Source organism: Erinaceus europaeus, chromosome 12, assembly GCF_950295315.1.
Source record: "Erinaceus europaeus chromosome 12, mEriEur2.1, whole genome shotgun sequence".
NCBI classification, from domain to species: Eukaryota; Metazoa; Chordata; class Mammalia; order Eulipotyphla; family Erinaceidae; genus Erinaceus; species Erinaceus europaeus.
The window spans coordinates 82,145,462-82,168,581 of NC_080173.1; the positions used below are offsets into that span (position 1 = coordinate 82,145,462).

A 23,120-nucleotide genomic window follows, 5' to 3' on the forward strand; every position below is an offset into this window, starting at 1 on the left:
ACAACTGTCAGAAGAAGTTTTATGTACCAACAGGTTCATGAAAAGTTGCTCAACACAAAATGCAAACTGAAACCACAAGACATCACCGCACATATTAGGGGACGGCTATCAGAAAAAGATAAAGAGATAACAAATGCTAACAAGGATATGAAGAAAAGAGAGCCCTTGCACAGTGCTGATGGAAATGTAAAACTGTATAGCCACCATGGGAAACAATATGAACATTCCTCAAGAAACTGAAAATAGAAGATCCTGGTTAATGTTCAAATATTCCCACTTCTGGGTACAAATTTAAAGGAAATGAAATCATTTCTCAAAGAGGTATCTGTATTCTCATTTCACTGAAGCATTCAGAGTAGCTAAGATGTGAACACAATCTAAGAGTCTATCCATTGATGAATGGATTAAAGTGTGTGTGTTACTGAACCATGAGGAAGAGGGAAAACCTGTTTTTTTTCCCTAACAATGTAGGTAACCATAAGAGCATTATCAAAGTTAAGTTAATTATCAAGTGCAGGTGGCACAAAGCGCAAGGACCGGTGGAAGGATCCCAGTTCAAGCCCAGTCACTTCACCGGCGGTAAAGCAGGTCTGCAGGTGTCTATCTTTCTCTCCCCCTGTTTCCCCCCGCCTCCCCATTTCTCTCTGTCCTATTCAACAATGACTACATTAATAACAACAACAATAATAACTACAACAATAAAAAACAACAAGGGCAACAAAAGGGAATAAATAAATATTTTTAAAAAGTAAGTTAATTATCATGTAAGTTAAACAGAGAAAGACAAATACTGCATAGTGTCACTTATATGTGGAATAAAAAAAAATTCAAACTTATGGCAACAGAGTAAAACAGTAATGGTCAAGGGGTGGAGGAAATGGAGAGAGGTAGGTAAAAGTTTTGGTAAAAAACAAAATGTCAGCTATAAGATGAGTACGGTCTGAGGTGTATAACGCGGTCCCGGTAGCTGTAATGCTGCATTAATTTAAGGGGCAGGCAGTGGTGCATCCAGTTGGGTGCATATATCCAAGACCTGGGTTCAAGTCTTGGGTCTCCTGCAGGGGGAAGCTTCACGAGTAGTGAAGGAGAAATGTAGGTTTCTCTCTCTCCCCTTCCCCTCCCTCCCTCTCAACCTTTCTCTCTCAATTTCTCTCTGCCCTATCAAATTAAAAATTAATTAATTACTTTTTTAAAAAGGAGGAATGGCCAACAGAAACAGTGGATTTATTGTACAGGCACCAAACCCCATTAATAACCTTGGTGGAAAAACAAAAACAGTGTTAAAAATTACTGTAAAATTTAGAACTTAAGTGTTCTTATCAAAACAAGAAGGTAAGTATATCCCATTGTCTGAATACCAAAAATGACCTCAGAGTGATGAAATCACACATGATGAAGCCTTGGCTCTGTAAAATGAAAACAAAACAAAACAAAACAAAAAAAGAAAGAAAATACAGAGAGAGAGATACAATAGGAGAAGGAGAAAGAGAAGAAAGGACAAAGAAATGGTTCCTTTGGCAGAATGTGTACTATACCACATGAAGACCTGGGTTCGAGCCCCTAGATACCACATGGAAGCATTATACCTAGCATTAGTGCTTTGGTATCTTTCTTCCTTTCTGTCTCCATCTCAAATTTCTAAAAAATGGGGAGGTAGAGTCCTCATCTAGAAGAAGTGGGATTATTAAATGTGTAATTCCAGTGACAATAATAATAATAATAATAATAATAGGAAAATAACCAAACTGCTATTAAATATGTAAAATTGTTCTAAAGCTACTCTATTTAAGGCAGGCAGGGAGGTGGTTCAGTGGGAGAATGAAGGACTTGCACGCCCGAGGTCCCGAGTTCTCCAAGCACCACATATGGTACAGTGATGCTCCTGTTCACTCTCATAAACAAACAAAAAAACAAACAATTTAAGTTACAAGGGCCGGGTGGTGGCGCACCTGGTTGAGTGCACATGTTACACTGCACAAGGACCTAGATTTGAGATTTCACCCAAATGGTGAAAAAAAAAAAAGGTGTCTCTCTGTCTCTTTCCCTCTGTATCACCTCATTCCCTCTCAATTTCTGGCTGTCTCTACCCAATAAATAAAGACAATTAAAAAATATTTAAAAAGACTAAAAAAACCAATATAAGTTACTACATTTAAGACAGCATGGTTCTGGCACAAGGATAACTATCAATAAAACAAACAGTGGAACCAAAAAAAAAAAACCCACAAAAAACCCAGAAACAGATCTACACATAGAAGGACACTTTCTTTGTGACAAAGATGACACTAGAATGTGGTGAAGGAAAAGGTGATCTTTAAAGTTAAATGGAGACCCACACCAGAGAGAGTAATGACGTCTCTACATAGCATGCACTAAAGTTTATTCCACATGGACCACAGAGCTAACTGTGAGAGGAAAAACAAGCTTCTAGAAGATCACTAGACAGTATCTTCATGACTCCAAGGTCAAGAAAGGCTAATATTTCCCAGACAGAACGAAAATACACACTACTGCTGCTACTGCTACTACTACTAAGGAAATGATTGATAATTTGGAAGATATTATAGAAACTTCATCAAAGACAATAAAGAGAGTGAAAGTCAACAGAAAAGGGAGACTCTCTGTGCAGACATCCAGAGGAGACATTTCTAGGAGGATGCTTACCTGTGGCTACAACATCCAACAATCCTCAGAAGCAGATGGATGGCTTTTAATCGTTGATGACCAGTCTGGCGGCAGGCCACACCCACCAGCCACTCCCAAATTTTGGCCAATGGGAGGTGCGGCACAACTCTTTCTTCTGATAACATCTGCTTCAAAATTTCAAATCCTGTCACCCCCACAAAACACAGACTTAAGTTTTGCCTTTTGTAAAAGTAATGTAAGAACCACATTTTCAAGTTCTGCCTTTTTGCAAAATACCCTAGCAAACTGTAAGAGAACAAGTGTCTTTCATAGGTCCTAACACACGGCTCTTTATCTGGCTATTCAACTTACAGCCAACGGTAGCATTTTTAAGAAGGACACACATGGGGCTTGGGGAAGTCTTAGAGAAAAGTACCTGCTTTTTGGCTTTAGCAAAGATCATCGGCGTGATGGCACCCATACCCCAGAGTTTTCCTGACAGGGAGGGCACACGATTGGAAAGACTAGAGCACACACCTGTCTGGAACCGCCCCAGGTGTCCAGCCGTCACAGTGAATTTGTAGCCCCACTCAGTGTTGCTCATGTCTGAGGTGAAGCGGTAATACAGAGTATCTCCTGGGTCACACAAGAATCAGAAACAGGTCAGGACACTGCAGCAACAGGGAATGGCAAATGAGGTGTCTCTGCTTACATACATTTACCCACCTGTAAATCCAGCAATTTCCCTTGTCAGTATTCAAGCTTAAATATGCAATGCCATGTATCTATGTAGCCAAGTATTACCTGGGAGTTCAAAATCTTTCCATTTCTGTTGAGAACCACTAAAGTTGTGACGATCCTGCTGAAAGTCACTACTGCTGGACATGGCTAGTTCATCGCAGCCTTCTTCCGTATTGCACTGAGAATCGAATTTGATTGAGAGGTAGATTGCACCAGGAATGTGAACTTTATCCTATGGAAGGGAAACAAAATATGCAAAGCATATTGTCATTGGTCAGCCATGGTTAGCCATGGAGGGCTTGCTTTGTGTCAAATCCTGTAACTGAAGCTGAGGGTGTAAGAATAAGTGAGACCAGTCAGGCCTCACATGAGCTCCCAGTCTAGCTGGGTTGGGGGGCTCAGAGAGACCTGCAAACACAGTAAGGACACCTATGCACATCGAGATGTGAAGCAGGATTCACCTGGAGAAGGAGTCTGTGGTCCCAGCGCAGGGATACACTAGCTGCTGTGCAGGAGGAGCTTGTGGGTGAGGAAGGCCTGGCCCAAGGCAAGGTGAGTGGGAGGTATGAGGAAGCGCTAGTGCATTCAAGTAGAGGGACAGTACTGGGAAGTCTGAGTGCACAGGGGGGTGTCAGTGAGCTTAAGGTGTCTAGAGTAAAAAGCTGTACTCTGCTTGGGGTGTGGGAATGGGGTGACATGTGCCCCTGGAGATAGATAGGCTGGCAGGGATAGACAGTGGTCTGTGTACTAAAATGAGGTGTTTTTGTCTGGACAGCAGGGGGAGCCCAAGAAAATCATGTCAAAAGGAAAAAGTCTTGGCTAGGTCTGTGCTGTTGAAGCATCACTCTGACAGTTGGTGTGGACCAAGGAGGGAGGTGGGAAGTCAGAAAGGAGCACTTGCAGGAACCCAGAGGTAGGCAGAAAGTCTGGGGTCAGCAGAGAAGATAAAGTGATCCTTTTGGGGGGCATAACTTGGTAGCTCACTAGATGTGGCCTCACATGAGGGGAGAAGAATGACAGAGCCCCGGAACATGGGGAGGAAAACAAACAAAAAAGGCTTACAAGGTTCGATGTAAAAAAAAAAAAAAAAAGTCTTGGTTGAGTAACAACCAGTTTCTAGATAGCAGCTTCTCTGTCATCATCACCTGGGGCCCTAGTCAGGGAGTCCTGGGATTCTGACACAGACATGATGGGCCTAGACCTCTAACAGATCCCTCTCACCAATGTCACTGGTCATCTCCATCAGGAACAACATAATGGACCACTTTGTGGGCCTCTATAGGACCTTGCCCTAAAGGTGGATCAACAATGATAAGGAATATTCTATTCTCCGAATGGAGGCTGGACAACATACTCTACCACCTGAGGAAAATGGATCTTGAAATTAGTGTAGCCTGGAATGTTCCTAGCCATGACCACAGAATGTGAGCTCAGACGTACAGGGATGCAGAGGTTACATAGGCTCCTGTGCTGAATATGGGCCCCAGATCAAATCAATGGGGTTTACAGTTGATAATATTTATATTTATTTCCCATATTTGGGAGCTACTCTCTTCCCTGTTCCAGCTTTCTAGTCCCTTTTACAACTATGACACCATCTCCCCAGACAATAACATGGGTCCACCTGCATAATAGATGACAGGCTCAGGCAAAAACTAGTATAGTCATGGGCCCTTGGAATAGACCTAAAATAGACCTACTAGCTTTCTCCAAAACGGAGACCCCAAATCTGCATCTGCAAAATTCCTGCCTTTAGGTTCATGATTAGTCAACAATTTGTTCTGCTTTATATCTTAACTCACCAGGTTCCAGATGCTACCATGATGCCAACCTGACTTCCCTTGGCAGACAATCCCACCACTGTGTCCTACAGCCCTGCCTCCCTAGATCCCTGTCCCACTAGGGAAAGAGACAGACAGGCTGGGAGTATGGATCGACCTGCCAATGCCCAGGTTCAGTGAGGAAACAATTACAGAAGCCTTCTGCACCCCATAATGATCCTGGGTCCATAATCCCAGAAGGATAAAGAATAGGAAAGCTAGGGAGTCAGGTGGTAATGCAGCGGTTTAAGCGTACCTGGTGCAAAGCACAAGGACAGGCTTAAAGATCCCGGTTCAAGCCCCTGGCTCCTCACCTGCAGGGGAGTCGCTTCACAGGTGAAGCAGGTTTGCAGGTGTCTTTCTCTCCCCCTCTGTCTTCCTTCCTCTCTCCATTTCTCTCTGTACTATCCAACAATGACGACAACAATAATAACCACCACAACAAAAAAACAACAAGGGCAATAAAAGGGAGTAAATAAATATTAAAAAAAAAAGAATAGGAAAGCTATCAGGGAGGGAATGGTATATGGAGTTCTGGTGGTGGGAATTGTGTGGAACTGTACCCCTCTCATCCTAGTCTTGTCAATATTTCCATTTTATAAATAAAATTAAAAAAAAATCAATACATAAAAAAAGAAACATGTGTCCTTCTAACTCCAACACTTTGAAGAGGGCTGCAGAAACATAAGTGGCACTGAGTCAGTGAGAATAACTGAGGCCACACCGTCCCTGCCTCATCCAAACTCCTACTTCTCTCTGTCCAAGTACAAAATCAAGAACGGAAAAGATCAGGCTTTTCAGCTCTGCATAGTAACAGCAAGTGTAACAAAACAGAGTCTATAAGGTGAGCCCAGCGGAGGAGACAGCATAATGGTTATGCAAACAGACTCTCATGCCTGAGGCTCTGAGGTCCCAGGTGTTCAATCCCCCGCACCACCATAAGCCAGAGCTGAGCAGTGTTTCTCTCTGTCTCTCTCTATGCATCTCTCTCAAAAATAAATAAATAAATAAATAAATCCAAGGTGAACCCAGTCATCAGAACATGGGCAGAGTGAGGACTGAACCTGGATTCACCACTCGAAGGTGCCACAGGTCCACTCTAAGGAACTTGCTGCAGGAGCCTTCTACTCCCAAGGTCAGATGCCTCATTCCCTATCCCCACCCCCCCTTTTTTTTTTTTCCTATACAACAAGAAAGGTTGAGAAAGGAGAGACCTGGTCGTGCAGAAGCCCTGGCTTCAGAGACAGGCTACAGCTTCCCACAGATGCACTTTGCTGCCCAGGACTGTCAGAGGGGAAGGAACTGCAGTGGTAGCTGATGACCTTGCTATGTAGCGACGCGGAGTGCCTTGAGGCTGAGTGAGCCCGGTCACCCCCGGAGCATACCTCGAAGTTGGTGTTGTTGTTATATGGGTGCTTTGACTCTCGCACTTGCACCTCCATTCCTGGCTCCTCCATGAACTGACAGGCAGCCAGGGCCATGGTTCCCAGCATGCTCTCTCGGCAGCCTCGGAGCACCTTCTGCAGGATCTAATGGGACACAAGGCAGGGGATGTTAGGGGCTGCCTTCCCATCTGGAAGAAGGGAGAGCCTATTAAAACGCAGGGTTGAAGGATCAGTCTTAATTGCCCTGAGCCCTGATCCCACCCTCATCTTGTACTGGAAGGGGCCCTTACTGTAGATACGGACACAGAAGTCATTTCAGAACAGCACAGAGGTTGAAAGAACCAACAGAATCAGTCTGAAATGATCTTGGTTCCTGAAGAGTTCTGACTCTAGCAGGGGGAGAAAAGTACAGAGACAGTCACAGTAGCATGGGACAAATGCCCAGAGTGCTTCAGGAGGTACAATGGGTGCCTCTAGTTCTGAAAAAGATTTGCTAACACAACACTTGAAAAGCATAAGCTGAAGGTTTTATCTGCAAACAAAACAAAAAATGGCATCCGGCCATCAAACAAAAACTTAATTTTAGAGAACTGGACTCAGGAGCGCGGCACAGACCCGAGTGATCACCAGAGCCCAGTAATTTGGCGTCTCCATGAGTAAAATCCCCCAGGGTGACAGTGCAGGTGACAAAGTACACCTGCTGGTGCTGTCTGATCAAGAACACACGTCTTTAGATGCGACCGTTCACAACAGGAAACACACCTCCCTACAAGTCTCTCTGCTCTGCAGACACGGGCAATGGAGACATAACCAACTTCGCCCTCTGACCTTGGCATTATGTAAGGCTCTAAGAGGCATGAAAGAAACAGGTTAGCAAAGACTTGCAAGTGTGAAACAAAAAAAGGAAAATTTTAAAGGCTTTCATGTGATCATTATTTCAAATCCCATTTGAACACTGGCCCTAGTCTGTGAGCTTGGCTCTAGGTCGCTGCTAACATTTCTTTGGGAAATGTTAGCAGCGACCCTGCCCCGCTTTTGTTGTTTGTCGTTCATATACTTGCTGGAGAGTCTCATAAATAACCTCACTCTAGAAAGGCCCTCAGAAAGTAGGGAAGCCTGCTCAAACACGGGGCGTGGAAGGGGAGAAGAGGGTGATACACTGGCCCAGTGTTCAGCTTTGCCTGCTTCGTTACCTTCTCCCACTGGTGCTTTTCTTCCAGCTGCATGAACATATCCAAAATGTAGGTCATGTGGGCAGGGCCACTTAGCTCCAGGATGTCCTCGCTCACTGGCACATGGGTGGGCCATTCAGCGAGCAAGGATGCGAGCACGTGGCGAGCATACAGGACAGCTGTGGCCTCATTCACACGGAAAAGGTAGTCCCGGACAGCTCTCTTGCTCTTGCAGTTCAGCTCCTTGTGCAGGAGGACGGCACTCTTGCTGCGCCGCTGTTTGGCATAGCTCTGCTGGAGTTCACTCTCAGTGCTGGAGATCAACTTCTGGGTCACGGGGCTTGACTCTGCAGTGGCTTGGTCACAGCGCGCTGGCCGGGACTGCAAAGCCAAACACCACTGTTGTAGAGCCTGCCCTTCTCACTATGGGGTGGTGGCGGGGGCGGGGGTGTGTGTGTGTGTGTGAGGGGAGGCTTAGGGGCAGACATTTTGTTTCCAAGGTGGAGGAGGCATACCAAGCATGGTAAGATAATCATGTCTGTATCCACAGCTTTGGCATTCTGCTCGTCCAGTCTCAGACTCCTACTGGGCTGCCACCTCTGAGCCAGAGTCCGTATCCTTTCATCTGTGGTGAGCTCATCTCCATCAAACCTGAAGAAAATGAATATAAAGTTGGGAACACAAGTTATATAAAAGCAGGAGTCAACCTGCAATGACACTTATCAGAAATGTTGGGCAGAGTTATTTTCCTGCTATTTTTCAATTACGTTATGACTCTGTCTATTTTGGAAAACAGATCCACTACATTTATTTATTCACACAAACTGTATGCATGTATGCCCTTTGGACGGAGAATGCAAGCTGTCCCTCAGGACCCATTCTCCCACCTATCTTTTACATGCAGCTTTCTGGAGCTTCAGCAACATGTACAATCGGCTAAAGACACCCTTGGAGGCCAGCCCCCCTTCCTACCCCTGGCAGCTAAGCCATAGGGATGCAACTAAGTGCTTGCCAGCAGGAGGCGAGTGAAGCAAAATGTAGCACTGCTGGAGCTCACTCAAAAGTGCTGAGAATAGGGATGCATTCTTCTGCCCCCTCTCCCACCCTCCCCTTTGCTCTTGCCTAGAACACAGAGGTTGTGTGGGTGAACCAGTTTTGACTGCGCAGATGAGAACACCACCCTTGGGAACACGGGAGCTGCTCATCCGCCCTGGACTATAGCACACTTCTGAGGCTGTGCCATGAGAGAAAAACAAATGCTTCTTAACCTATGGTGTCTCTGGGTTTCTTAGTTACAGTAGCTTGGAAACTTCCATGCCCTCATTAATGCAGCCCTGCTTCATCTTAGAAGGGCTTTAATCAAGGTAATATTCAAGAGATATATATGGGAAAAGAGAAATATGAAACTAAAACAACAAATGAAAACTTTAAGGTAGGATTCAATATAAATTAAAATCAAGGGAGTTGGGTGGTAGTGCAGTGGGTTAAGCGCACGTGGCGCGTAGTGCAAGGACCTGGTTCGAGCCTCCAGCTCCCCACCTGCAGGGGAGTCACTTCACAGGAGTGAAGCAGGTCTGTAGGTGTCTATCTTTCTCTCCCCCTCTCTATCTTCCCCTCCTCTCTCCATTTCTCTCTGTCCTATCTAACAACGATGACATCAATAACTACAACAACAATAAAAAACAAGGGCAACAAAAGGGCAAATAAATAAATTAATTTAAAAGATTTAAATTAATTAAAATCAAAAGTCAAAACTAGGATATGGGAGATGGAAGAGGTTAGATTACAGATAGGTAAAGTTCTACCAAAGTTTGAGGGCTAGGTCTAAGAACTAGCTCCAGATATCCTGGCCAAGACAAAGCAAACACTGTGAAGTTTATAATAATTCTTGAGGGAAAATAGGAAAGTAATATATAGTACTGAAAACAAATGAACAGACAAAACAATGCTCTGAAGAGTCTACTCTGAATGTCTGTCCTAATTTCTGGATCTATAGTAAAATTAATCTAAGAGGCAACTTGCAAATGTAGTTTTCTCTAAAGGTACATGCAATACAACGAAAACAGAATCCATGAAATATAGATCAGTCAGCTTTCATATCCTTTATGAAGAACTAAAAACTAGTTCCACTTCTGCTTCTTGATCTTTTGGGACCTCTGTTCTAGATCTCATTTATAGGAGCTAGAAACACTATCACCCCCTCCTGCTCCAACACACATATACACACACACACTTCTGCAGCCAAACTAGCTGCATCTAACTAGTGCTCACCTCTTCTGAACTTCCAGGAAGAAAGAATCAGTCCTTTTCATCTGCAGTTCATATATGGCCCGGAGAACATGCAAAGGGGCATTGAGAGCATCATGAGCCATCTGAAGGCCATGGGGAGGAAGTGGAAGAAAGAGTGAAAAAAAAGGAGTTTCAACACATCAATAATTTATCCTCAAGTGATAAAATGACTATTTCCCAAAGTTACCATGGGTTATGATATAAGAACATCTTATGGATACTTAAGAAAAACATGTAAAATTTTAAGTCCGAAGACATGGATTATAAAAAATCTGTACTACTATTATAAAGTCAAAGAAAAATAAAATACTGAAACACAAAAGGAAATATGCCAGTAAAACACAATGTCAGTAGTCAATTATCTGCCACATTGCATTTGTTGTCAGATATTGTCTCATATGCATTTTTTTTTAAAGATTTTATTTATGAGGGTGAGGGCGGAAGTTTGGCTTCACTGGGGAGGGGGCGGGGGGAAGATGGGATGGAACACAGTCTTTTGGTGGTGGGAATGGTGTTTATGTACACTCCTACTAATTTGTAGTCATATAAATCACTATTTAATTAATATGAGAGGGGAAAATTGATTGAATGTCTCAAACTTTTTAATGTACAGACCACAGGCTGAGTCTTTTGATATGATACAGCAAATCCTAACAAAGGGATTTTTCAAAGTTAACCCAATTACCAAATAATATGATTATAGCAATAATTATCTATTGCCTTCTTAAACTCTAAGACAGCAGGAACCTCCCGCTTCCTCTATAAAGGCTGTATTTCCCCCAGTCCTGGAACCTTTAGGGTGGGGCTCACTTTCCTGCATGCTTCTCTCAAGTCATACCAAATGATACTGCATCTGCTGATCTCAACCTAATCAACACAATGTGTACCACCTCAGCATGCTTCATTTCAGACTGTATCCAGAGATGTCAGGCATGGATTATCAACCCTTCAGCCTCATTACTCGGGTGAGACCTTTCCTTTTATAGGATTCTCTAATTCCATTTCAGGTGGCTCACTTCCTAACAAAGTCCCAAAACCTAGATATAGACCAGGTCCCATGAGATAGAACATAGGTTCACATGTATCCATAAATTAGAGCAAAATATATACCTGAAAGCAAAAGTACAATAGTCTGCAGTGAGTCAGTATAAAGTTCATAATGAAATAGTGTCTACTTAGACTTAGATACCTTCCTCACCTACTTCCTATTACACTTCTCTTACTCCAAAGCTGACCTTATCAAAGCAAGGACTGCAAAAGCTGAATAAGGGCAAGAGACTGGTATACTTTAACAATGACTCTTTAGTCACTATCAGGCCACCCCATCAGCTGGGGCCCTAATCAAGGAGTCCTGAGATTCTCAAACAGACATGATGGACCTGGACCTTGAATAAATCCCTCTCCCTAATGTTACCAGTCATCTCTATCAGGAACAACACAATAGACCCCTTTGTAGGCCCCCATAGGACCTTGCCCTCAACTTGGATCAACAATGGTAGAGAATGTTCCATCTTCCAAAGGGAGGCTGGACAACATACTCTATGTTCCACCTGAAGAAGATGAGTCCTAAAATTGGGGCAGCTTGGAACATTCCTACTCATGACCACAGATTGTAAGCTCAGATCTACAGGGATGCAGAGGTTACATAGGCTCCTAAGCTGAATATGGGCTCCAGATCAGATCAGATCAAATCAAATCAATGGGGTTTATAGTCAACAATATTTATACACCTTTCTCATATCTGGGAGCTACTCTCTTCCATGATCCAGGTTTCTGGTCCTTTTTCCAGCCATGACATCATCTCCTCAGACAATAACTTGGATCCATCTGCATATCAGATTTCAGGCTCAGAGAAAAAAAAAAAACTAGTATAGCCACACGCCCTTTGGAATATAACTAAAATACTAGCTATGTACAAAACGGAGACACTCCCCCACTCACACCCCCAACTCTTCATCTGCACTATTCCAGCTAGGTTCATGATTAGTCAACAACTTGTCTGGCTTTAAATGCTACCTCTCTTTTCAGCCACCAGGTTCCAGATGCTACCATGATGCCGACCAGACTTCCCTGGACAGATGACCCCACCAATGTGTCCTGGAACCCTACTTCCCCAGAGGCCCGCCCCACTAGGGAAAGAGAGAGACAGGTTGGGAGTATGGATCGACCTGTCAACGCTCATGTTCAGCAGGGAAGGAATTACAGAAGCCAGACCTTCCACCTTCTGCATCCCATAATGACCCTGGGTCCATGCTCCCATGGGGTGAAAGAATAGGGAAGCTATCAGGGGAGGGGATGGGATACAGAGTTCTGGTGGTGGGAATTGTGTGGAGCAGTACTTCTCTTATCCTATGATTTTATCAGTTTCCTTTTTATAAATAACAGTGACCTTGGGTCCATACTCCTAGAGAGATAAAGAATAAGAAAGCTATCAGGGGAGGGGATGGGATACGGAGATCTGGTGGTGGGAATTGTGTGGAGTTATACCCTTCTTATCCTATGGTTTTGTCAATATTTCATTTTTATAAATAAAAAATAAAAAAAATAAAAAGCAAAAAAACAAAAATGAAATAAAGATAAAAAAAGATTTTGGAAAAAAAAGGTTTATTAATGAGAAAGCTAGAAGAGAAAGAACCAGACATCACTCTGGTACATGTGCTGCTGGGGATTGAACCTGGGATCTCATGCTTGAGAGTCCAGTACTTTATCTACTGTGCCAACTCCCAGACTACCTCATAGTCATTTTGCTGGGATATAAGTAGTACTAACCCTTCTTTTATTTTTTTAAAGATTTATTTGCTTTATTTCATACGAGCTAGAGAGTAGACACACACACACACACACACACACACACACACACACAGAATGAGTGAGTGAGTTGTGAGTTCCACATGAGAGAGGAGCCAGAGCACCAATCTGGTACATGCAGTGCCAGGAATCAAACCAAGAACCTCATACATTCCAGTCCTGTGCTTGAGGAGCTGAGTTACTGCTTTTCTGACATCTAGCCCATAGTCCATTATTCTTCATATAGTTAAGATTTCTTTCAAGTCCAAATCCTTGTCTGTTTTCTCCCATTCCAAGGGAGAGTGGATTACCCAGGAAACGTTAGAAAGTATGTCTAAGAAACTATGAGAGGAGCTGGGCAGTGGTATACCTGGTTGAGCACACAGATTACAATTGCAAGGACCCAGATTCAAGCTTAATTCCCACCGGCAGGGGGGAAGATTCACTAGTGGTGAAGCTGTGCTATAGGTATCTCTCTTCCTCTCCTTTCTGTCTCCCCTTTCTACTTAGTTTCTCTGTCGTATAAAATAAGTAAAATTAAATAAGTGGAGCAGGGGCAGATAGCATAATGGTTATGCAAACAGACTCATGCCTGAGGCTCCAAAGTCCCTGCACCACCATAAGCCAGAGCTGAGTAGTGCTCTGGTAAAAATAAATAAATAAGTAAATAAATAAGTAATAAAATAAATTTAAACCAAGAAACTATGAGGAAAGGACCACACATCTGGGAGTTTATGAAAAGATTTGAAAAGGACATAGAACACTTTACACTCATACCAGAATATATATTTAATAGAAGAAAGAATCTAAAATTGGGGAAATCTGACCCCCCAAAATTAAGAACTATGGTTATAAGGACTTTTCCATTTTCATTGTTCAAGTCTATATAACACAGGTTTAATCCTTAGGAAGTATCTTTCTTTTTTTTAAAGTTTTTAAATATTTATTTATTCCCTTTTGTTGCCCTTGTTTTTTTTTTTTCTTTTTATTGTTGTTTTATTGTTCTTGTTATTGTTATTGATGTCGTCATTGTTGGGTAGGACAGAGAGAAATGGAGAGAGGAAGGGAAAACAGAGAGGGGGAGAGAAAGATAGACACCTGAAGACCTGCTTTACCGCTTGTGAAGCGACTTCCCTGCAGGTGGGGAGCCGGGGGCTCAAACCGGGATCCTTATGCTACTCCTTGCACTTTGCGGCACATGTGCTTAACCCGCTGAGCTACTGCCCAACTTCCTTTTTCTTTCTTTTTAAAAGAGATCTATTTATTTATTTGGGGTAGTAAGAGAGAAGGGAAAGAGAGGAACATGTCTCAGCTCTGGCACAAGGTGGTGCCAGGGATTAAAGCCTGTGGCCTCTGACAGCTTGAACTAAGTCCCCGGCCAGCAAGTGAACTTCTCAGGATATCAGACTGCATACAGCATTTTCACATGGAAGCTGAAACACAGTGAAAACCCAAAAGAATGAATCTATTCTTTTCTCATTCAAAACCATGAGCCAAAAGCATACCAAGAAACAGATTCGGGTGGGTTCATCCAGGTTTTCAAGAGGGTCTAGCTTTTTCTGCTCCGGGTCACTAGGGCTGCTGACTGACCGGTCCGTTTCCTCTTCTTGGTCTCCTCGCTCATCTAGCTCCAGGTCTCCATGCTCAGCCAAAGTGCTGATTTCCTTTTTTGAGGAGTACAGCATGATGGACAAAATCTACACAGATGAAAATCAGGGCAGAAATGTGAGTTAAATTTAGCGAGTGAGAAGATTATACACATCTTAGACAACTAACTGAAGGGCTGAAAACATTTGATCTAATCTTTTTTTTTCCTTGTGTGTATGCTCCTTTATTAGATAGAGACAGAGAAATTAGGAGGGAAGGGGGATATAGGGAGCAAGAAAGGGAGACACATACAGTACTGCTTCACCGCTATAGTAAAGCTTTCCCCCTACAGGTGGGACCTGGGGGTTTGAACTTGGGTCCTTAAGCACTGTAGCATGTGCATTCGTTCAACTGAGTGTACCACTCACTGCCTGGCCCCTTGACCCAAGCTTTTAACAGATACCAAAATTTCCTTAAAAAAAAAAAAAGTTGGGGGTCAGGCAGTAGCACAGCGGGTTAAGCACACATGGTGCAAAGTGCAAGGACTGGCATAAGGATCCTGGGTCAAGCCCCTGGCCCCCCACCTGCAGGGGGTTCTCTTCACAATCAGTGAAGCAGGTCTGCAGGTGTCTATCTCTCCCCCTCTCTGTCTTCCCCTTCTCTCTCCATTTCTGTGTCCTTTCCAACAACAACAATAACTACAACAATAAAAAAAAAAAAAACAGCAAGGGCAACAAAAGGGAATAAATAAATATTTTTAAAAAGTTAAAAAAAAAAAGGTAATTATGGGCTAGGAAGACAGTGTAATGTCTATGCAAAAGACATTTATGTTTGAGGCTTCAAAGTCCCAGGTGCAAACTCAGGACCACCATAAACCAGAGCTTAACAGTTCTTTGATCTATTTATCTCTCATTAAAATAAAATAAATGTTTCTAAAAAATGGTAGTTTTGAAAATGGCCATTATGTGGTTTAAATTTAAATATTAGGTTCATTGTATGATCTAAATGCATATATGTATGTAAATATATACACAAACATATATGACATACTCTTAAACATATATATAGATCCAGAAGAGAAATAAGAATAAGGAAAACAAAATGCTGGTAGTAGTTTTTTGGGGGGCGTGAAATTTTAGATATTTAAAAATTTTTTTCTGCAGTGTAGCTCTATTATTTAAATAATTAAAAAGTTTATTTAAAATTGTTCTAATAATAAGAGCCCAAAAGCTGTTTAGGTAATCCTGAAGTTGATGACAGCCATTTCGTCTCAAGGCCCTGTGAGACTGAGAAAGGCTGGTTCACCACCTCCCACATAGCTGCGGTCTTTTCTGGACCCTAAGCAGACACTTGGCACAGAAACTCCACAGGGCACCACAGTAATTTTCACTAAGCAGGAGAGATGACCCAGGAACCAAACTCGTGGTGGTAACAATACAAATCTTTATTCATGCGGGCACCCCAGAGTCTGCGTGAGTGTAGCAGGTTAAGCCACGTGGAGCCAACTGCAATGGCCGGAGTCCGCCTATTGGTCTGCACGCCTAACCTCCTCTAGGTCAGGCCTAACCTCCTCTAGGTCAGGACGGAAGAAGAGAGAAACCAGAAACGGAAGTGGCTTTTACAATACCATAAGTGGGAGGGGCTGGAAATAGTAGGGGTCTCCCTAGCAACCATTGCCAGGGATTCAATTGGCGGGAATTAGCAATACCCTGTGGGGACTTAGGAGAGAGACCTTTAATCATATGTAAGACAAACCAGAAGATTGGCATGTAGATAATAATACTAGCATGGAAATAGGGTGGTTTGTGAGCCCTGCCAAGCTTGACCACATCTGCACAATTTCCCAACATCGGAGGAATAGTAATAAAATGAAAATTACTGACTATAATCTTACATGCAATACACATACGTGAAGACAAATGTAGGAAGCAATTCTAGCTCAAAGGAATGTTAGAAGGAAGTAGGAATCCAAGAGCATGCTTCATTACTATGACATAATGGTAGACTATCTGTTTCTATAAAATAGTTCTCTTGCTATGTCTTTGAACAAACATTGTATTTATTTCCCCTGATGGGAGAACAGGTGTCATAATTCCTATTTACAAAGGGGAAGGTAAAGTAAGACATAATTTTTAAAATAATGTTTTTTTTTGTTATTTAAATGTGTAATGTTTACTTTTTAAAAAAATTTTTTATTTAAGAAAGGATTAGTGAACAAAAGCATAAGGTAGGAGGGGTACAACTCCACACAATTCCCACCACCCAATCCCCATAACCCACCCCCTCCCATGGTAGCTTTCCCATTCTCTATCCCTCTGGGAGCATAGACCCAGGGTCGTTGAGGGTTGCAGAAGGTAGAAGGTCTGGCTTCTGTAATTGCTTCCCCGCTGAACATGGGCGTTGACTGGTCGGTCCATACCCCCAGTCTGCCTCTCTCTTTCCCTAGTAGGGTGTGTCTCTGGGGAAGCTGAGCTCCAGGACACATTGGTGGGAAAAATAATGTTTTAATATTTATTTCCCCTTTTGTTGCCTTGTTTTTTTGTTGTTGTAGTTATTATTATTATTATTGATGTCGTCAGACAGGACAGAGAGAAATGGAGAGAGGAGGGGAAGACAGGGGGTGGGGGGAGAAAGATAGACACCTGCAGACCTGCTTCACCTCCTGTGAAGCGAATCCCCTGCAGGTGGGGAGCTGGGGGCTCGAACCAGCATCCTTACACCAGTCCTTGCACTTCGTGCCACACGCACTTAACCCTCTGTGCTACCGCCCAACTCCCAGTAAGACATGATTTTAACAACTGCACAGAATGTGTACGCAGAGAACAGTCAGCAATAACTGATTCTTCCTGTTCCCTGGCAGCAGATGTGCACACACAGCACTGACTTACTTCCAGATCCCGGAGGAGCCACGTTTTACTGAAGCCGGTTCCTTTGCTGCACTTTTTTACCAGCAGTTTTAGCAGATCGGTCTGAAGGAAAGTAGTATGAGTCTCTTCAAAGCCGTGGGACTGCCAAACAGAAAAAGAATGATTTGCAACTGTCTCAGAGTGAAAAAAGTCAAGGTTCCTTGGGGAGTTGCAAGTCTGTTAGAGTTCAAGTTTAGCTAGCAGCCCGAGCTCACCTACTGGTGAAAGGTCCAGCATTAGTTAGCAGGAAGGAAGAAACTCTGCATTTTAGTCATAGCTCAAGTCCAGCCAGACTTTCTGTAAATCATTTACCTAACCAATTTTTCTGAAGCCCAATACATACTACTTGCTAAGTCTTACAATAACAACTGAAATTCTTGTCCCTCTCGTCTGTTTTCTTTCAGAAGCTTCCTGCTGTTCCTCAAAGGACAATCCAAGTCTCCAGTCATGTCTAACAAGTTACTACAGGCTCTCTGCCTAACTGTTGGTCTCATCTTCTGGAACACTATCTCGAAGCCTTGAAAGTATTGTCTGCTCCCTGACCATGATGCTTGTTCCAGCACCTGGACTTTGTTCTGCCCCTACATGCTACACTCTGCTCAGTTTCCCTATGGATGACTCCATCCTTATCTACCAACATAGATTTCATATTCTCAGAAATTCTGTTTCTTCCTTAAAATTAGGTTCATTCAATGTCCCAAGCACTGCTAAAAATAATCAAGATCCCATGGCTAATCGTCTATAAACATGGCAAAGAGTCTCCTTCAATTAATTTCTTGCAGTTGTTAAGTCATAGCCAAATTCACTAGCAAATGGAAGAAGCTGTTACCTTTAGTGTTTTATATAATCCTTTGAGGGCCAGTGACAGGACCCAAGTTGCTTCCACTGCCTCAGGACAATGGCTGTCCATGCTGGTCTGCAGAAGGTGACTGGCGATAAAGGCAAAGTGTTGGGAGTATTGGCTCAGCTGGGCCTGAGAGTTGCTGCATTCCTGTCCACCCTTCTGGATCAGCTGGTAGTCCTTCACTAGTGGATGATGTCAAACAGGAAGAGAAAGGCACCGAAAGGACAGTTAGTGTTTCCTGCAGCTAAGTTTCTTCCCTAGTAATGCGCCTTATGGAAGCTAGAACTGAAAACCCCAAAACACAAATCTCCTTGGCTTTGATGTTAGTCATTAAAGGTCAGCTTGCCAGTGAGCACAAACATAGCACCAGATGACGTATTCACTAAGCAACTGAAGAGGCAATTCATGTTCTACTACTGTGCATGAGCGGGTTGTTTCCAAAGTTGGTGGAAGAAACGTTAATACAATTGTATACACGAGAGACTTCTGCTTCCAGACAAAACTGAGTAAGAAGCATCAGATTTGCCCTTCTACTTTTAACAGTCAGAACATTGGGGAAAAAATTACGGAATTATGATTTACAACACTGAGCAGTATGTAGTACAGAAATATGATACCTGAGAGAAGGGAACAAAGGTTAAGTAAGCTCTCCAAGAGCTCCAGTTATTTGGAGACCCTGAGCAGCAAGGAGAAATCCAAGCTGAGCCCAGCAGTCTCAACAGATTGTGGGGACAGAGGTCAGCGTTAAAGGAAGTCAAGGAAACTAGAACTTAAGGAACAAAATATTACAGAGAAGGGAGATGCACAGAAAGAGAAGGTGAAGGTTGAGACCTCTTGGATATCCAAGAGGATTCTGTATGAGTCTTTTGCTAAATACTGATCTGCACGGATGTGACCTAGGAAAGAACTACCAATGAGCAGAACAAATCTAGGAATATAGGAATTTTTGTCTTTCCACTATAAGGGTAGAAGTACATGATGATGGGGCCAGGCAGCAGGCAGCACACCAGGTTAAGCACACATATTATCATGTGCAAGGACCCAAGTTCGAACCCCTGCTCTATACCTGGGCGGGCGGGGGGGGGGGGGCTTAATGAGTGGTGAAGCAGGTCTGCAGGCATCGTTCTCTCTCTCCCTCTCTATCTCCCCTCTCCTTTTAATTTATCTCTGTTCTATCATGTATAATGAAAAGGAAAAGAAAAAAGAAAAAAAAAAGGCCACCAGAAGTGGTGGATTTGTAGTGTAGGCACCAAACCTCAATGATAATCCTGGTAGCAATAAAAAAAAAAAGTATATGGTGGCTTCTGAGATTAAAAGATATAAGTATGGGTATAAATATAGATGGATAGAAGTATATGTTGATTTGTGAGATTTAAAATATGTATCTAATATATAACAACACATCTATACTTATATATATTAAATATATAAATCACCCTTACAGTGGAAAGACAAATATTCTTCAAGTATATCTATTTAAAGACATAATGGTCAAAATTTTCAACATCTGATGAAAACTCTAACCGGGATCCTTACGGGGTCCTTGGGCTTCGCGCTATGTGCACTTAACTCACTGCGACACCGCCAGGCCCCTCTGGTAATGCTCTTATTCTTAAATCTACTTTAATATTTGTGCTGCCTCTCTAGAGTATTTTTAAAAATTTTAAATATTTATTTATTTATTCCCTTTTTGTTCCCCTTGTTATTGATATCGTTGTTGGACAGGACAGAGAGAAATGGAGAGAGGAGGGGAAGACAGAGAGGGGGAGAGAAAGATAGACACCTGCAGACCTGCTTCACCGCTTGTGAAGCGACTCCCCTGCAGGGAGGAGCTGGGGGCTCGAACCAGGATCCTCACGCCTGTCCTCGCACTTTGTGCCACATGTGCTTAACCTACTGTGCTACCGCCCGACTCCTTCTAGAGTATTTTTTTTTATTACTAATACTTATAATTGAAGACCTCAAAATTCCTCTCTCAGTAATTGTTTAAAAAAGTAAAGAGAAGGGAGTCGGGCGGTGGCGCAGTGGGTTAAGCGCACGTGGCGCAAAGTGCAGGGACCGGCGTAAGGATCCCGGTTCGAGCCCCCGGCTCCCCACCTGCAGGGGAGTCACTTCACGGGCGGTGAAGCAGGTCTGCAGGTGTCTATCTTTCTCTCCCCTCTCTCTCTGTCTTCCCCTCCTCTCTCCATTTCTCTCTGTCCTATCCAACAACAAAGCAACGTTAACAATGGCAATAATAACCGCAACGAGGCTGCAACAACTAGGGCAACAGAAAGGGGGAAAAATGGCCTCCAGGAGCGGTGGATTCATGGTGCAGGCACCGAGCCCAGCAATAACCCTGGAGGGGGAAAAAAAAAAAAGTAAAGAGAAAATCAGCAATGGGGGTGACGTGGGGGCTTGGTGGGTCAGGAGGTGGATTAACAGTGGAGTGCATGCCTGCATGTGAGTAGTCCTGGGTTTGACTCCTGGTACCACATCAGAATAAGAAATGCAAAAACAAATAGAATATTATAGATATAAATGACAGAGAAGTGCTCTGGACTCTCTCACTAAAAAACAAAACAAAATTGCAGTCTTAAAAGAACAGGACTAGGGAGATAGCTCAGCCTATTGGAGCATCAGTGTGCATGCCCGAGGCCCCAGAGCTAACAAGTTCAATCTTTAGCACCACTTATGCAAGAGCTGAGTAGTGCACGGGTACTGCCTCTCCACTCTGTCACTTTTTCTTTCCCGTATTAAGTAAATAAATCTTAAAAGAAAAAAAGAGAGAGTGATCAGGTGGGAGGAGTGGCTCAGCAGTAGAGTGTACGGCTTGTACGTAGGTCCTGGGTTTGATACCAAGTGCACCACATATGCAGAGCAAAGTGGTACACTGGCATCTCTTTCTCTCATAAAACAAATACAAAAATAAATAAACAAATGGAGAAAACCAGGAAGCACACAGAAGACCTGAACATGCTACTGACAACTTCACTAAGTGGCATCTATTAAACACTGCACCAAACAACACAGTACATGCATTCCACCAAAGTAAGTTAGAAGGGCATTAATTGTGTTTTCAGCTTTCTATCTATGAGACAAACCTAAAAGTAACATGAACATCAATACAACCATCTGAAGTTATTTTACATGCATGGTGCCAGCCACCTAATTCAGTGATATGTTTAAATTATCCACCAGAAGACCAATGACACCAACAAATATAGAAATTCAACATTCAAAATCTAATAGACACGCAGTCATATAAGTACATGGACAAAATGGCAAGGCCAGTGCCTTTACTTCAGTCAAGGAGCATGCATGGGCAAGGACCTAGCTATCTTGATTTTTAAGAGATTAGAAAACGTTCTTTCACTCTTATAAAAAAATAATAATCATGCTTGGGACCTGTTTTCCTTTTCCGAGTTTTGACATCAACTATCACAGCCCTGTTTTTCTCCGTGAAATGCTTCAAGATGATCACATTATGTGGTTCATTGGCGTTATCCATATAAACACAGCGCGTTCCCACACAGAGGACCTAGTAGGTGACAGAGAGAAACAGAAAAAGGTAACTCAATAGCAAAAGTGCACTTAGAGAGCCTCAGTTTTGCCTGGGCCACCAGGTTCCAGATGCTACCATGATGCCAACCAGACTTCCCTGAACAGATGACCCCACCAATGTGCCCTGAAGCTCCGCTTCCTCAGAGCTCTGCCCCACTAGGGAAAGAGAGAGGCAGGCTGGGAGTATGGGTCGACCTGTCTACGCCCATGTTCAGTGGGGAAGGAATTACAGAAGCCAGACCTTCCACCTTCTGCATCCCATGATGATCCTGGGTCCATATTCCCATGGGTTTAAAGAATAGGAAAGCTATCAGGGAAGAGGATGGGATACGGAGCTCTGGTGGTGGGAATTGTACTCCTCTTGTCTTGTGGTCTTGTCAGTGTTTCCATTTTATAAATAAATACATTAAAAATAATAGAAAAAGTACACTTAACTAGACATAAGTCCAGTCTTTTTTTTTTTTTTGCTTATGCCCCTGATTTCATGAAGCACTTAAAAATAAGGATGGGATATGGAAATCTGCTGTTGAGAATTGTGTGGAATTATACCCCTCTTATCCTATGGTATTGTTGATCATTATTAAATAAATAGATTTTTAAAAAGGTAAAAAAATAACAATAAGCTTTATTATTATTATTTTTTTAATTTTTAAATTATTCATTTATGTATTCCCTTTTGTTGCCCTTGTTGTTTTATTGTTGTAGTTATTATTGCTGTTGATGTCATCAACAACATTATTGTTGTTGGATAGGACAGAGAGAAATGGAGAGAGGAGGGGAAGAAAGAGAGGGGGAGAGAAAGACAGACACCTGCAGACCTGCTTCACCGCCTGTAAAGCGACTCCCCTGCAGGTGGGGAGTTGGGGGCTCGAACCGGGATCCTTAAGCCGGTCCTTGTGCTTTGCGCCACCTGCGCTTAACCCACTGCGCTACCACTCGACTCCCAACAATAAGCTTCTTATCGACTCTAAGTCTAGGACGTGGCACAGGCATGGTACAGCACTGCATAAAGCCACTTTTTTACAGTCCTCTTTGTCCGAGCCAGCGAGAGACACAAACATAAATGAGGTCAAATGTAAAACTATTGTATTTACTGTCAACAGTAAAAAATTAATCCCCCAGTAAATAAATTTAAAAAAAAAATGAGGTCAAGATGAATTCCAAAGTGAAAAACAATTAAACCATGATGTTTGTGTTTCAAAGCCAACTAGTACCTAATAATACAAATCAAATAGTTAAATTGCTAAAAATAATAATAATAGGAAAAAACACTTCACAATTCTGAGTATGTTAATAGACTACAAAAACAAATTACATAACTTAATTAAAAAAAACAAACTTCCAAAGACTAAAACTAAAACTGCAAACTAAAACACTTGCACATATACACACACACACACACACACACACACATAAAACAC

General features: G+C 42.8%; 1 protein-coding gene and 1 long non-coding RNA gene across 4 annotated transcripts in view; one reads left to right on the forward strand and one right to left on the reverse strand.

Moving 5' to 3' along the window:
* LOC132542034 (uncharacterized) overlaps positions 1-23,120 on the forward strand; it is a 460,964-nt gene that overhangs the window by 237,820 nt on the left and 200,024 nt on the right. The window lies entirely within an intron of this gene.
* Positions 1-23,120, reverse strand: part of ZZEF1 (zinc finger ZZ-type and EF-hand domain containing 1) — a 142,859-nt gene that overhangs the window by 6,350 nt on the left and 113,389 nt on the right. For 2 of the 3 annotated variants that reach the window (XM_016187808.2, XM_060204167.1), the window contains 11 exons: positions 21,544-21,676; positions 18,142-18,338; positions 17,295-17,414; positions 14,325-14,516; positions 10,015-10,115; positions 8,259-8,394; positions 7,765-8,124; positions 6,572-6,715; positions 3,430-3,598; positions 3,163-3,261; positions 2,665-2,830 (listed from right to left, as the gene is read on the reverse strand). In XM_016187808.2, the coding sequence (XP_016043294.1) occupies positions 2,665-2,830; positions 3,163-3,261; positions 3,430-3,598; positions 6,572-6,715; positions 7,765-8,124; positions 8,259-8,394; positions 10,015-10,115; positions 14,325-14,516; positions 17,295-17,414; positions 18,142-18,338; positions 21,544-21,676 (1,817 nt within the window). Of the gene's footprint in view, positions 1-2,664; positions 2,831-3,161; positions 3,297-3,429; positions 3,599-6,571; positions 6,716-7,764; positions 8,125-8,258; positions 8,395-10,014; positions 10,116-14,324; positions 14,517-17,294; positions 17,415-18,141; positions 18,339-21,543; positions 21,677-23,120 lie in introns of those variants that run through there. The other variant, XM_060204166.1, reaches the window with a different exon arrangement.